Source organism: Brachycentrus maculatus, unplaced genomic scaffold (assembly GCF_059751285.1).
Source record: "Brachycentrus maculatus isolate JH-2025_06_01 unplaced genomic scaffold, ASM5975128v1 h1tg000562l, whole genome shotgun sequence".
Taxonomy (NCBI): Eukaryota; Metazoa; Arthropoda; class Insecta; order Trichoptera; family Brachycentridae; genus Brachycentrus; species Brachycentrus maculatus.
The window spans coordinates 268,943-285,095 of NW_028281305.1; the positions used below are offsets into that span (position 1 = coordinate 268,943).

At 33.7% G+C, this 16,153-nt stretch overlaps 1 protein-coding gene across 1 annotated transcript in view; it reads left to right on the plus strand.

The window, feature by feature from the left end:
• The window catches only part of wwk (anoctamin 8 white walker), a 34,885-nt gene that overhangs the window by 6,260 nt on the left and 12,472 nt on the right, over window positions 1–16,153 (plus strand). The window contains exons 5-17 of the mRNA XM_088273226.1: window positions 3–135; window positions 758–874; window positions 1,253–1,359; window positions 2,327–2,430; window positions 3,154–3,235; window positions 3,341–3,493; window positions 5,010–5,145; window positions 7,897–7,952; window positions 10,347–10,421; window positions 11,929–12,061; window positions 12,911–13,104; window positions 14,444–14,641; window positions 15,551–15,682. Coding sequence (XP_088129352.1) covers window positions 3–135; window positions 758–874; window positions 1,253–1,359; window positions 2,327–2,430; window positions 3,154–3,235; window positions 3,341–3,493; window positions 5,010–5,145; window positions 7,897–7,952; window positions 10,347–10,421; window positions 11,929–12,061; window positions 12,911–13,104; window positions 14,444–14,641; window positions 15,551–15,682 — 1,620 coding nt within the window. The remainder of the gene's footprint in view (window positions 1–2; window positions 136–757; window positions 875–1,252; window positions 1,360–2,326; window positions 2,431–3,153; window positions 3,236–3,340; window positions 3,494–5,009; window positions 5,146–7,896; window positions 7,953–10,346; window positions 10,422–11,928; window positions 12,062–12,910; window positions 13,105–14,443; window positions 14,642–15,550; window positions 15,683–16,153) is intronic.

Sequence of the window (16,153 nt, forward strand, 5' to 3'; positions counted from 1 at the left end):
AGAGCGATAGTCCTGATGAGTTTCTGACTTCCCTGGAGAGGCAGGAGTTGGTTCTGCATCTCCTGGAAGCCGTGAGGGCAAGTGCCGGAGAACCAGCTCCCCCGCCGCTGAAACTTAGACCTGGACAGAGCATCGGTGAGTTTAGACAAGTCTTAACCAACAAACTTATAGTATCCATGTGAGATTTGTACATTAGCAATCCTATATTTTGACAGGATAAATGATTAGTATCCCTGATAGGTTGCAGCTGAGCTGGATAAGATTTGAATTTGAAACTATTTATTAAATTATTTACTTTTTTGAAATTATTTATTAAAAATCAAATCTATGTAGCTTCTTCGTTTAATTTATAACTCATATAGTATATACTTATTGTTAATATATATACATATTCATTTTAAATTTTTGTTTTCTGCTAGAATCCAAATATGTATTTGTATTTAATATTAGCACTTTTAATATATTTATATTTTTGATATCTATTGTATTCTTGTTGTACCATTAATTATAACCTAAAATAAAATTTATACCCACACACAGGCCATGCCTTTGTGGGATCTTTTTTGTATTAGCATAATATAATATTTTTGTACTTGTAATAATATTATATTATGAAATGCAAAAAAAAACCTCTCTTTCATTCATCATATTGAGATGTCAAAATGTAAAAATAACATCCAAGTAAAGGAAACCCAGATTTGTGAAGTATTTGTACACGGTCAAAATGTTGTAAACATTTTTGTCCTGTTTATTCCAGTTCCCGTTTGTTTGAGTGCCGGGCTGATAGATCGAGTATTTCCCATCCACGAAACGGAAAAGCTCCACGAACTCCGGGAGAAATGGGTGCGGGCCGTGTTCTCCGCACAGCCACTGCGTGAGTTATAATACAATTTCTTGAATGTTTTTCGCAGATACTTTTTGGCATATTTTATAAACTTTATAAAATTAAACAACTTTGTTTTATCCACTTTTTTGATTATAAGTATACTTTAACCTACCGGTTTCGATAAGAACTTTGTCATCACCGTTTATTTTGTTCAGGAAACCCTCTTGTCTTAGCACGTGGCCGATCCATTCGGCGCGTCTTTTGGAGAAGGTCGTGAGTAGGTGCTTCCTTTCTTCGATTAATCTTAGTACCTTAGTACCGAGATGTGGCACAATAAATAGCGAACCAATAATCCCACACTGTAGAATAGACTGACATAAAGCATTTTTACTAAATGTATTATTTTATGTTTTTTTTAATGTGCAGAAGAAATATGCGGATACTTTGGCGTGAAGGTCGCCATGTATTTTGCGTGGTTGGGCCACTACACCTGCGCACTGACAGTTCCCGCCATACTTGGATTCATTTTCTGGGTGAGTAAGGTTTACGTTTTGACATCTCAACATAGATGGAGAAGAATATGCAATTCCAATAGGCATACATCTAAATCAAAGCTAAATTATAGCTTTCTCAGACCAACTATAGATGGCTCCAGTGACACATAAACCTTCATGAGATTTATGATATATCGCTCACTCCTTTCAACGTCATTTATAAAAAAAACTTTTTTTAGTTTAAGAATATAATAAAATGTATTAAAAATAAATATCAAGGCACTTATTGATTTTTTTACTGTGCAACAGATGTTTCTAGGTAAAACCTGAAGGTTTTTTTCTCCATTTAAAATATATTTAGTATAAAAAAATATAATAATTAAACAACACCTTTTCTTCAACATGCAAAAACAACACTTTTTTTTCTGTAGCGGGTAAACATTAAGCTAAAAATATGCCGCTTTTGCTGGGATATAGTACATTTTCTGGCCATTCCAAAAACATGCACAACTGAAAATTGAAGATTTTTGAAATATGACGTTGTTGAAAGGAGTGAGGGATATGTAGGACATTTTAAATATTAAAATCATACACTGAGTTGTGTCTACTAAATATGTAGTATATTTTACTTTAAAAAAAAAAATTAAAAAAAATTGTCAAACAACTTACGACAGTAGTTTGATAACGTCCAAATAACAAGGCGAAACAATTGTTATATTTTTTTTTTTTATTTAAAAAAAAATAAAATATACAACTTAGACTGAAATCAGTGTTTAATTATAATATTTAAAATATAAATATGAAGTTCTACAAATTAAACGCCAAATCAATAAATATACGTAGAGTTTTCAAATTTTGAGTATTGTGGTTGTCAATCACGGGTAAAATGGTGAATGTTACTCATGTGTACCCAGACTTTCATATTCTTCTTCATCCATGTTAAGATGTCTGAAAAAATAATATTCTTATACTAAACTTTTTCATAATAATTTTTATTTTATTTCAGGTCTTCATGAGCAGTGTCAGAGATAGCTGGCGCGACATGGCCTACGTCCTGTTTTCAATTTTTAATATCCTCTGGGCGTGTATTTATCTGCAGTCGTGGAAAAGGTGAGAATTTCCTTTTAATATTTTATTTGAGTGTTCTCAGACACTGTTCTCAGACAAGTCGTAAGCCCTGAGAATGCTCAGACTTCCACCTAAATCTAAATAATAATAATTATTCGGAATTTGCCAATCACCTAATAGAAAATAATCACTCATTTGATAGAAATAATGGTCTAAAAATATATCACACACATGCAACAGAGGACTTAGATGAGATTATTTTGAAATATTAGAAATTAAAAAGGCAATTAATAATAATTTACAAGTAATAAATACAGAAGTAAATGATTTTTCTAAAAATCCATTATTAAAAAATTACAGATTTTTGGAAAACATAATATGTTTCCAATCACTCAACATCTCTAATCCCTTTTGACTTTGACTGCTAATCAACACAAAAAAAAATAAAGCCACTTGAGATCTACAAAATATTTTGAATTTTGTTAAGTAGATAGTGTTTTAGTATTAATCAGTCTTGATAAAGACGCAATTAGCTGCAAAACCGGTAGACGTTTATAATTAAGTTTAAATAAAATATTAATAGTGATTTTAAAACAAAGTTACATTTTAATTATCAAAAAAGTTATCTTACGTATAAACGAGTGTTTTATTTTTTCATACTTAATTGAAAATAATACTTAAAGTTCCGAGACAGACTTTCACAGAGGAAATATTCACCAAATTACAAGTGGATTTATATACATCGTAATTTTTGTTTTTTTTTAGGTATTCCAACGAATTGGCCTTTAGATGGGGAACTTTAGACCAGCGAGATGATCTCCTCATCGAACCTAGACCGCTCTATCAGGTATTTAAATACCAAACAGTGGAGAAAATCCAGACTTGTGAATTAGTATTAAAGGTCACTCAAAATTTTGTGAAGTTTACTTACCGATTGTTTTATTGTGTCCAGGGTGAAATAGTAGTTAGCAGCGTGACGGGGCGCCCCGAGCCCGTGTACCCGGCTTGGCGCCGGAGGCTCTGGAGGCATCTGGTGAGCGCCCCGGCCATCTGCCTCTGCCTGATCACTGTGGCCTTCACGTCCTACATCATGTTGCTGATTCAGGTAACCAACCCGCTATACTGCAGATGAGCACTCCCGTCATCTCGTTTTCTCCCATTCTTCTTCTGTTTGTGCCATGTCAGGTCCCCCGTGACGTTGGATTCTTCTTCTTCTTTTTCTAGATCCTAAGGATCTGTTTGTGCCTCCGCTTGTAGCTCTTGGGATGTTGACTCCCAGCTGTCTTTTCACCTTTTTGGAGGTCTGGCTGGGGGTCTGCGTCCTTCAGGGATTCCTTGAAGACTGTCATTTGACATTCTGTTTACATGATCATTCCAGTATCGCCTTCTTTGTCGTCCCCACCTCACGATATCCTCCGTCTTACACATGCTCCAGATGTCGGTATTTCTTACTCTGTCTCGCAATGTGTTTCCGGTTATGGATCGGAGAGTCTTCATCTCGGAGGTTCGAAGTCGAGATTTTGTTCTAGAAGTATCTGCTCTTGCCTCAATCCCATAAGTGGCTATTGGTCGAACACATGTTTTGTATATTTTCATTTTTCTTTCTATTCTCATGTGTTTGTTCCTTCACATCGAGTTTCTGAAGCATCTGGATATAATTGCAGCCTTATTAATTTAGTTTAATTAGTTTGATATAATAAGTGACATTGACTATTGATAGTAATTATCCTTGTTTTGGGCAGCTCTAAACAGCGCATTTCTCCCACAACTGGGAGGATTCAAGACTCCTGACTTTCATCTTGGACCATCGTTTTTGAGGTCTTCCAATACCTCTTTTATTCTCCCAAGGTCACCATCTCAAAATTTGAGCGGTCCACCTCGGCTAAAGTATATATTTTTATATTTTATATTTTTTATTCTCAATATTATGTATTTACATATTACACTAAGTGATGGGTGCTATACTTAGTCAGCCATATATGTTTTACAACTTTAGTAAATAGTATATTGAATACATATATATTTGAATTTTTTTTTAACTCCTAACCTTTTAATAACTCTTTTCTAAAAAAAAAATAAATTTTATTTATTTAATATAGTTTCATTTTTAAGTACAACATAATACAATTTCTAAACATTTATACATATGGCAAACTTATAGTTTTAGATTCGCTGTGCCTCTCCAAAAAAGAGACTGAGCTCTTGTGCTTGGAGAGGGACTTACACTCAAGGTTTAATGTTTTATATAATTACATAATGGTATAATAGTCTTTTTTTATATATTTTAAAAAAATATATATAATATATGGGTGAACAAGTCCCAAGTCTACTGCTCTATACTCTGTACTTAGTATTCTCAATATTATTAATATTCAAAGCATTTGCTTTGTGGTTAGTCATTTTTACCTTTATAATTTTTTTTTTACAAAAATATTAGTAATATTAGTATATAGCCACTAACCGAGATTTTTGTCTACCGGTTTCGAGACGTACCCGTCTCTTCGTCAGGACAATCACTACTACTGCATGCAAATAATACTACCCGTCACTACCATAGCACTATTCACTCACTTACAATTACGCCAAATTTTTAACACATGTTTTATTTTGTTTATATTCAGGATTGGTGGGATGAACGCGTGAAGTCTCGTGCATTTGTTTCCTGGTTGGCTGTTGCTCCCCGCCTCATCTTGGCCGTCATGATCGCCGCCATGGACCACTGCTACTTCAGGGTTGCCACGTGGCTGAACGACAAAGGTAAAAAATTATCTTATTTATTGTAACTGCAGACAGTTGGTAGAATTCCATATTGAATTGTTGGGGAATTTATCCAAAATAAAACAAGTTTTTGTTGGATTGAATTCTACATTTATTTATAGATATCTTTGTCCGCCTCCGTAGCGTAATGGTCAGCACGCTCGGCTACCGTTCTGGAGGTCCCGGGTTCGATTCCCAGGGGGGGGTCAAATAAATATAAGTGATTTTTTCACTGTAATATTTATTCAATATTACCCTGGACTGGTACCTGAAACGGAGGGCTGATCACCTTTCCTTCATGTGTAAAAGATCAAGATAACACTGCGTTTATATGAAGCAGTGCCCTATGCACCATTGGGGTGCGGTAAGGGATTTATTATATTATATATATTTAAACACATTATCAAAAACTGACCTGTCAGTGTTTGATAATGTCCTAAGAAGACGAAACGCGTCACGTATTAAGATATACATAAATAAATGTAGAATTCAATCCTACAAAAACCTTGTTTTATTTTGGATATATTACCCAACAAAAAATTATCTGTCATCTGGCGTTTTTCGCATGCTGATTTCAATTTCAATATCACCCTCAACACAATTTTTTTTCTCCAATATTTGAATTTTCTGAAACTTACTTAACGGGACTAAGTTCAAATAAAATAGTTAATTTAATCCATTTGTGATAGATTTGGAAGTATGGCTGATTATGGCACTAATTATGAATATGACACTAGTTGGGAAATTTGTGAAGTATTTATTTATATTTTGAATATTAAAAGCACGAATTCTGAAGGGGGCAACAGGTTGTTGCCGAAACTAGTTCTTTATAGGTTTATAATAAAAAAAGTGAGTGGATCAAAAAACAAAGTTATTTTATTACTCCAAATAATAAAGTATTTATTTAGCTTAAATTAAATTATAAAAAAAACACTCCTTTTTTACCACATGAGTATTATATTGTTACGACTAGTTTCGGAAGCTACAGATGCTTGCGTCTACGGGTTTGAATATAATCTCAGTTTATATTCAAGCCCGTCGAATAAGTGCTATAAATTGAACGACAAGTTACATAATGTTTGTCATAAGTGCTATTAATTTGATGGCAAAGTACACAATGTTTGTTCTAAGCGCTATCAATTTAATGGAAAAGTACACAATGTTTGTTATAAATGCTATTAATTCAATGGCAAAGTACACAAGGTTTGTTATAAGCGCAATTAATTTATTGGCAAAGTATACAATGTTTGTTATAAGTGCTATTAATTTGATGCCAAAGTACACAATGGTTGTTATAAGCGCTATTAATTTAATGGAAAAGTACACAATGTTTGTTATAAGTGCTCTAAATTAAATGGTTATGTACACAATATTTGTTATAAGTGCTATAAATGAATCTAAAATTGCTTTGTTTAAATAAATTTATAACACTTTTAATGTTTTGTTGAGTTATTTATTATATTATGTAAGAAAAAAATAAACACACATTTTTGCTTTTGACTTAACATTTGCTTTTTGTGATATAGGGTTGCCCTATTTCAAGAGTGAAAAGTTTTGCCAACTTAACAACAACAAAATTATATTATTTATTGATTCGGCATTAACTTTGTGGAATGACATGTTGATTATTTCTTTCAAAATTGAACACATTGTATTATACCACTTAATGAGTTAGTTTTCGAAACTATTCATGTGTAATGAATTAAAACTCATATTATTTTTTGACATCTCATCAAAGATGAAGAAGAATATGGAAGTCTGGCCATTTACGGGGCTGACGATCGTCATAGGCTGGTTTGAGTGATCACTTTACACACGTGTTACATTCACCAATTCTACCCATTATTGACAACCACACTACTCAAATTCTTTGAAGTTCTATATAAATGAACTAATTTTGAAACATTGTTCTTGAATCACTAGAACTTCACTAGAGACATCTATTAGAGACACTACTCAAATTCTTGGAAGTTCTATATATATGAACCAATTTTGAAATATTGTTCTTGAATCACTAGAACTTCACTAGAGACATCTATTGGTGTGATGAAAAGAAGCTTATTGAGCAGAAACTCTTTTATTAGTATGTGAGATCCGAATCCTGGATTATAATCACACACATTAGAAACGCTAGAAAATATCATTTTTATTTTTATTATTTAAGCTTATAATTTGACCAGATAATTTATTAATAACATTTTGAGTGTGTCCAAATACTTGTTCACAAAATCTGGATTATCTCTAATTACAGGAGTTATTTTCATATTGTTTTTTGACATCTCATCAAAGATGAAGAAGAATATGGAAATCCGGCCATTTACGGGGCTGACGACCGTCATAGGCTGGTTTAAGTGATCACTTTACACACATGTAACATTCACTAATTCTACCCATCATTGACCACCACACTACTCAAATTCTTTGAAGTTCTATATATATGAATCAATTTTGAAACATTGTTCTTGAATCACTAGAACTTTACTAGAGACATCTATTGGTATAATACAAGTGTAATTTAAAAAAGAAAATAATCAACAGTAAAATTGTTAAAAAATCTCCAGCCAACTCTCAATTTACCAGGATCGGATCAACGGTACATGGATTATGAGGACTTTTTGTATTTTAAATATCACTGAGAATGTATTGTATGAGATTTTACTGTATATATATATTTTTATGCAATAATCACCAGTGAATTAGCTTTGTTCTTTTTTTTTATTTCATTGCTTTCGTCTGGAACACAATGAGAAGAAAATTATCGCCTTGACACCAAATATGAGAATCATCTCATTGTCAAAGTCACCCTGGTTTGTATATTTCCTATTGCGGAAGGTCTAGAGGCTTTGTAACACCGCCGGCTTATTCCCCGAGCACCCTTTCACCTTATACAACCGCACAAATGCTTGCATTGAACGATAACACCCCGTGCTTTTTATCAGTGCCACTCAGAATAAGAAAAATGTGAATTATGTATTACAAATATGCACTATTTTGACACTGTCAAAATAAAACAATGTTCAAGCAGCATGATCATGTTTTAAACTTATTGTTAATAGTTCGCAAGTAGAGTAGAACCCCGGAAATCCATAATCCCGAAAAATCCAAACAAGATTTTGAAGGAAAACATTTCGCTCACTCCTTTCAAGAACGTCATAAATCAAAAAACTTGATTTTTCAGGAGAACGTTTTTAAAGTTTAAAAATATAACACAATGTATTAAAAATAAATATCAAGCCACTTATTGAACTTTTTACTGTGCAACATATTTTTTAGGTAAAACCTGAAGGTTATTTCTCCATTTGAAAAATATTTGTATATTTAAAAAAATAATTAAACAATACCTTTTCTTCAAAATGCAAAAACAACACTTTCTGCCCTGTAGCGGGTAAATATTAAGTTTACAATATGCTGGTTTTGCTGGGATATAGTACATTTTCTGGGCATTCCGAAAACATGCACAACTGAAAATTGACAATTTTTGATTTATGACGTTCTTGAAAGGAGTGAGCGATTTGTAAGAAAACATTAAAAAAAAAAACATGCAAAGACTGAAGAACAAATTTGTTATTACGTAAAATTATTATACATAACATAATTTTGGTGTCAGCTTCCGTAGTGTAGTGGCTACCGTGCTGGAAGACCCGGGTTCGATTTCCAGAATGGTCCAAATAAATATAGTAATTTTTCACTTTAGTATTTGTTAAACATTACCCTGGACTAGTACCTGAAGCTCAGGGCTGATCGCCTTGCTTTCGTATAATTAATGATCAACATTGCATCGATTTGATGCAGTGCCCTATGCACCACTGGGTGTGAATGAGGATAAAGTTTATAGTACTGTACCTGTATTGCTACTTAAGTATTGTAATATTATATGGAAATGTAAAAAGTTTATTGAAATGTAAAAGGCAAGTACAATGTAACTACTGTAATGTAAAGTACTATGCATGTACTGTACTACAAATTACTCGGCTAATCCGAACATTTCCAAATCCGAACAGGCCACAGCCGCAGTTAATTCGGATTTCCGGAGTTCCACTGTATAACACATCGCACAATAAGTTTGTAAACTGCACACAAGTTTCTCCCTGTTAACATTTCAGGCGTCACTGTAGGAGCTGTCATCAAGGCGATATATTAGAGAATTTTCACGACATTTGACATTTCAAAAAAAAAATAAAAAATTGTGCAATGGAACCTCTTACAACGAGCATAATTCGTTCCAGCATCTTACTCATTAAGCGAAATACTCGTAAATGACACAATATTCTTGACAGTACTGTTTCAAAATCACATTCTACAACACTCTGGCTCCCGGTTGACAAGTGAATGTCGTGAAAAAGGGAATTTTTCTAGGCTCTTTTTCTGTAACTCGTTATGCGAAATGTCACTCGTTAAGGGAGAGTAACTCTTTCACTTTTTTTTTGTTCGTTATGCGTATTACTTGTTTTGAGAGGTTTCACTGTACTTTGTTTTGTAAAATTCTACACATAAATTTACAATGCATGGATAAATGTATATCATAAACACTTTATCGTAATACACATAAACTCTTATCCAATATTTTTTTACATTTGACATATTTATACGTCCCGCCCCGTTAACAGGTTAATATTTAATCTAATCAAGAAAATACATTACATATATCGATCACTCCTTTTAACAACGTCATAAATCAAAAAAGATTTTTCGGGAGAATGTTTTTAAAGTTTGATTATGATACAATGTATTAAAAATTAATATCAAGCCACTTATTGAACTTTTTACTGTGCAACAGATCTTTTTAGGTAAAAGCTGAATGTTTTTTCTCCATTTGTAAAATATTTAGTATATTTAAAAAAAAAATTAAACAGTACCCTTTCTTCAAAATGCGAAAACAACACTTTTTGCCCTGTAGCGGGTAAATATTAAGTTAAAAATATGCCGCTTTTGCTGGGATATAGTATATAGTATATACATTTTCTGGGCATTCCGAAAACATGCAAAACTAAAATTTGACAATTTTGGTTTATGACGTTCTTGAAAGGAGTGAGCGATGTTTAATTTTTCTAGAAAAGTCTGCATTAATTATGTTGTCTGCAATGTTCACATTTCCTGGGCAGTTGGTGAGCTTACTGTGGCATGTCCTAAATGAATAATTTTCTTCCGACTAACGGTCACACATACCATAATTAATCCACAATTATTTTTTCACTTTGCAGTTTCAATTTGTGAACTCTTTCTTGAGTTTGTTCTACATCGCCTTCTACTTGCAAGATCAGGAGAAATTGAAAGAGGTGAGTTCAGTAAATGTTTGTATTCAATGCTCTCCTACATTGACACATTGTATGCAATATCTATAAACAATAGACTTTAGCCTATGGTAATATTAACACATTAGTTACGGCAATGTTTTGATAAAACTGTATCTTGAGGCGGGCGACATTAGACAGCTGTCCGGAAATATAAAATATGTCAGTGAACTTCATATTCTGAACTTGAAGTTGAACTCGAAAACAATACAAAAACGGTTAAATGGTCTCTAACGTCTCAAAATAAAATCATGTTAGTCCACAAATCACAAAAGTAAAAAAAATGTTAAAAACACTAATAAAATATTAGAAAATAACAACACAGTTTAACAACCGCCGAAAACTCAAAATCTGCGAATAAAAAATGATTTATGGGCTTTCCCCACATGCGTTTATTGCTTTGTAAGTACCAACTGCCGACTTAAGTAAAGGACAATGATCTTTGTATTTTATTTCATTTTAGGACAAAGAAAAAAACGCACCGTCTGTATCCATTGTTTAAAGTTAATTTGTAACATTTCCTTCAAAACAGATTACAACCATTAGCAATGTTTTAAACCAGTAAATATCAGTATTATTTTTTATATTACAACGACATCTATCCACTACACAACAAAAGCAAAAAGGCCAAGAGATTAGAAGTTTATGACGTGTTTTTTGTTTACTAAATTGAAGGTAGCCGAAATGCACAAAAATGTGCACCCCGCCACCACACAAGGTTTCTGAAACGCACAAATATGTGCACACCGTACACAATGTGTTAAACAAATATTGAGTAAAAAATCACATTTAAAGTTTCTGATACATAAAAGCTTATTAAAAAAAACACTTATATTATACCACTCACCAGTTTTATTTCATTTCACACGACTAGTTTTGAAAACTACAGTTTTTCAATTCCTCAATTTTAAATTTCAATTTATTCAATAATTAATATATACATTACAAACTAACATTCAAGGCGTACACATTAAAAAAACAAATTAAAAAGTAAGCATGAAGACTCTTGTTAAATGTGTAGAAGAATCCCGCTTCGGAAGACTCCTTCGGACACATGGAACAGATCAATATCCAATGCGATATTGTTCAACATAGCGGTAGCTCTTCCTACAGGCGTAACCATTGGCAGGTTGGTCCTGTGTATAGGAATGTGAAACAATCTATGCCGACGCTGTCTTAGGTAACTATCGGGAACATACAGACCAATGTTCCGGATAATTTCAGGATTATCGATCATACCGCGCAACAATCGATAAAAATGTTTAATCAAATACACATTCTTTCTAGTCTCTAAAGTATTGTAGCCAAGCATACCCTGGAGAAACTGGGTCGGGTAGAGCCAATAATAGCCGTACTCTCTCATGTAGAGATACCTCAGAAACTTCTTTTGGACTTTCTCTACCATAAGAGGGTACTTAAGCTCGTTATAATCGATTATAATCACACACATGAGAAATGCCAGAAATGACGCCATATGATTTTTTTGTTTCAGCAATTGGCAGCACTTCTCATTGCACGCCAGGTCTTAGGAAACTTACGGGAGTCAGCTTGGCCATATCTGCTGGAACACTTGCGGTTGGCTAGACTGAGCCTCGCACTGTGGGGAGCCCTGAGTCCCAGCCAAGGTATTTATTATGCAGCTAGCTGTGGCCAAGTCTGGTTAAATGGAAAGAAAATAAAATGTTCACTTGGAGTGTCCAAATCATGTTTGAAAATCTGGGTTTTTCCACTTAGGAGTTATTTTTACATTTTGATATCTCAACATAGGTGAAGAAGAATATGGAAGTCTGGGTATTTACAGGGATTATGATCTGTCATAGGTATACCCATGATTGACAACCACACTACTACAATTTTTGGAATTCCTAGATATATTGATTACCATTTAAATTTCGTGATTGAAATATGTTTCATATAATTTCTTTGACATCTTATCATCTCATCATTTCTTCATCTTTGATGAGATGTCAAAGAAATAATATGAAAATAACTCCTGTAATTGGAGATAATCCAGATTTTGTGAACAAGTATTTGGACATACTCAAAATGTTGAAATATGTTTATCGACGGCCCCTACGTAAAGTACTCTATCTGCAAATCTGTTACTTTACAGGAAAGAGCTTAGAACATTTTTTCAACATATTTTTTTTGTTATTAATTATCGGTTTTATCTGAATTTCTTAATTAGTATTATACATTAAAAAACATGATAAAATAATGTATTAAATCGTTTTAAAAGTTTATGCTTTGTCAAAATTAAGTAGTTAGTGTTTTAGGAGTTCAGTTCATTTAGAAAATTCAATGTAGATAGCGTCTTATACGCCTGAGCGTAATTTATTTTATATATGTTTTTTGTTTGTTTATATTTATAGATAATGGTCAGTTGATAACATAAACCAAATATCTCAAAATTGACAAAAATGTAGTTAGAGCACTTTACGTAGGGCACGTCGATATAGAAATGAACTTTTTAGAAAAACCTCCTGGAACATTTGAGCGGACGGACAGCAAGGAAGGCACTCCATCCAAAGGTACTCCGACGCATGGAAACCACGAGGTCATCCTGGCTGATGATGAAGGCAAGAACGGAGCCGACGCTGGCAAGGAGCCGTACGAAGGGAAGCAGCGGAACATCAGCCAGGCAGAACTGGAGTCACAGCTATTTAAGGTAATTTAGATCTGTGAAGACCAAATGCCGCCTATACAATGCCTGCATTGCTCCTGTTCTCTTATACGGCTGTGAAACACGGCACCTTACAAGGGCCCAGAGCAGCCGTGTACTAAGCTTTGAGAATAGGTGTCTGCGGAGAATTCTAGGCGTGCTGTGGTTTGACTTTGTGGAATGAAGAGATAAGGCGTAGGACGCAGCAAATCTTAGTCACAACTGTTGTCAAGAAATGGCGATTCAGTTGGCTTGGCCATGTACTCCGCATGCCTCCCGAGAGCCGCCATCAAGCTTGCCTCTTTTACAAGGCATCAGGTTCGCGCCGCCCAGGAGGACCACTGCTGACAATTCGTCGACAGTTCTCATCAGAACTTCGGGACGCGGATCTGACTTGGGAGGATGCAAGGGAGCTGGCAGCCGACAGAAAAGCCTGGAGACAGTTTGTGGACTCCATATGCTCCATCTAGGGAGCGGATATGGTTTAATTAAATTAATTCACATACGGTGTTTGAAAACGATGCGGAATGCATCGAAACACGTGCCACAATAGATTTTAAGAAATAGTGATATTTACTAAGTAAAACTTATATTAAAATATCGAAATTTTGTTTAATTACTTTAATTTTTCATTCATTCAAACCCTTATCCGCACCCAACGGTGCATAGGGCACTGCATCATACAAACGCAGTGTTATCTTGATCGTTAACACATGAAGGAAAGGTAATCAGCCCTCCGCTTCAGGTACCAGTCCAGGGTAATATGGAAAAAATATTAGAGTGAAAAAATCACTTATATTTATTTGACCCCCCCTGGGAATCGAACCCGGGACCTCCAGAACAGTAGCCGAGCGTACTGACCATTACACTATGGACGCGGACAACCACACTACTTGTTTAATTACATTTAAATTAAATTATTAAAATTAAACACTTCAATATACCACTTTAATGAGTTTTATTTATATATATGATTAGATTCGAAAACGACAGATGTTTTCATCTTCTGGTACAAATTGAAACTAACGAACAAAAAATATATTTAGGTGTATATATAGGTTAATAAATATAGGGAAGTGAGGGAGGTTAAGGAACAAGATTTTTTGTAAACGAAAACATTGATAATAATGGTGACGTATTTTGAAACAGTATATTATTAATTGATGTTTTATCTGAATTAAAATTTTTATGTATTTCTAAATTTTCTAAATTATCATGACTTGACCTTTATTTGTAACAGAGTGTAATAATTTAAGTGTATGAGAGTCAAATGAGTGGTTAGTTTCCATGATATGATTTGCAAATTTAAATTAAATTGTAATTAATTTTTTGTGTGCTATTTCAGTACGACGGGACCTTTGCCGAACATCTGGAGATGGTGATGCAGCTCGGCTACGTGGTGCTCTTCTCTTCCGCATTCCCTCTGGCGGGGCTATGCGCACTCATCAACAACCTCATCGAAGTTCGGGGAGATGCCTTCAAGCTCTGCTTTGTCACTCAACGTCCATTCGGCAGGAGAGTCAACAGCATTGGATCGTGGCAGGTATTATACCGGATTTTACAGACTATGAAAAGCATTTTTTTCTTTACAAAAATTCCTGCCAATTTCAGGTGAGTCTTGTACTCAAAATTAATGTAAAAATGTCCAGTGTTTGATTTAAAACTCCCACCAGTTACATCTTATTATGTACATAATTTTTTTAATTAATGTATTTTGTTTAAAATAGTCACACACAAATGAATGGAGTGGCCTTAAAAAAATTCTATACAATGATATTTTTATTTACAACTTTAGATAAAAAAAAGCATGTTAGGAAAGAATGCAAGGCATTATTGCAAGGCATTGAATGCAAGGCATTTTAAGCATTATTGATACTATAATTTATTTTTAATTAATGTTTTACATAGTTAATACCACTATTTCTTAAAATCTACTGTGACACGTGTTTCGATGCATTCCGCAACATTTTCAAAAAAATGAAAATGATGCGGAATGCATCGAAACACGTGTCACAGTAGATTTTAAGAATTAGTGATATTAACTATGTAAAACATTAATTTAAAATGGATAGATTTTACCACAAAGTGACTGCCGAATCAATTATGGAACTATAGTTTATATTTGAACAACTTTATGATTTTCCATTTTGTAATTAAAATATAACTTTGTTTTAAAACCACTTTGAATATTTTATTATAACTTAATTATAATGTCTACCTGTTTTGAAGCTAATCGCTTCTTTTTCACGCCTAATTAATCAGTCCTGAAAAAGAAGCGGTTAGCTTGGAAACCGGTAGACAATATAATTAAGTTATAATAAAATATTCAAAGTGATTTTATAACAAAGTTATAATTTAAATAGAAAACAACAAGTTGGCGGGGCCCCTCAGTTAGCTAGTTATATTTCGCCATTTAAATATCATACATGACACTTGTTTAATGTTTGCGCAGAGCGCGATGGAGGTCATGGTGGGGATAGCCGTGCTGGTGAACTGCGCACTGATTGGCCTCTCCGGGACTGTCCATCGTATGTTCCCGGAAGCCACCTCCATCCAGACTATCCTGGTTATTGTGGCACTTGAGGTGATTACTATTATATATTAATTGTTTTATTTCTTAATATGTTCACTGCATTCAATATATCAGAGATGTTGACAAAATAGCAATTTTCAAAACGCTAAAACAATGTGAAAATAATATAATAATATGAAATTACTTTTTGTAGGTACTGTTTTATTTGTGTGTAGCATTCACGTGCGGCTCATATTTATACTCGCTTTGAGACAGGTGAGTATAAAGATGAGTCACCGAGGGTTCTAAAGCTGAGTTTACACTCGCAAATTACTCATTCATACATAAACATTAAATTATTATTTTTGTAATATTTTTTTATTACTCACTGACATAAATTTTGATTCAAGACTGACATCAACCATCCCACTCAACCATTCTATGACAGGTCGTAAGCCCTGTAAATGCCAACTTCCATATTCTTGTTCATCTGTGTTGATATGTCAAAAATGTAATTTAGCACATTTCGAATGGGATTTGATA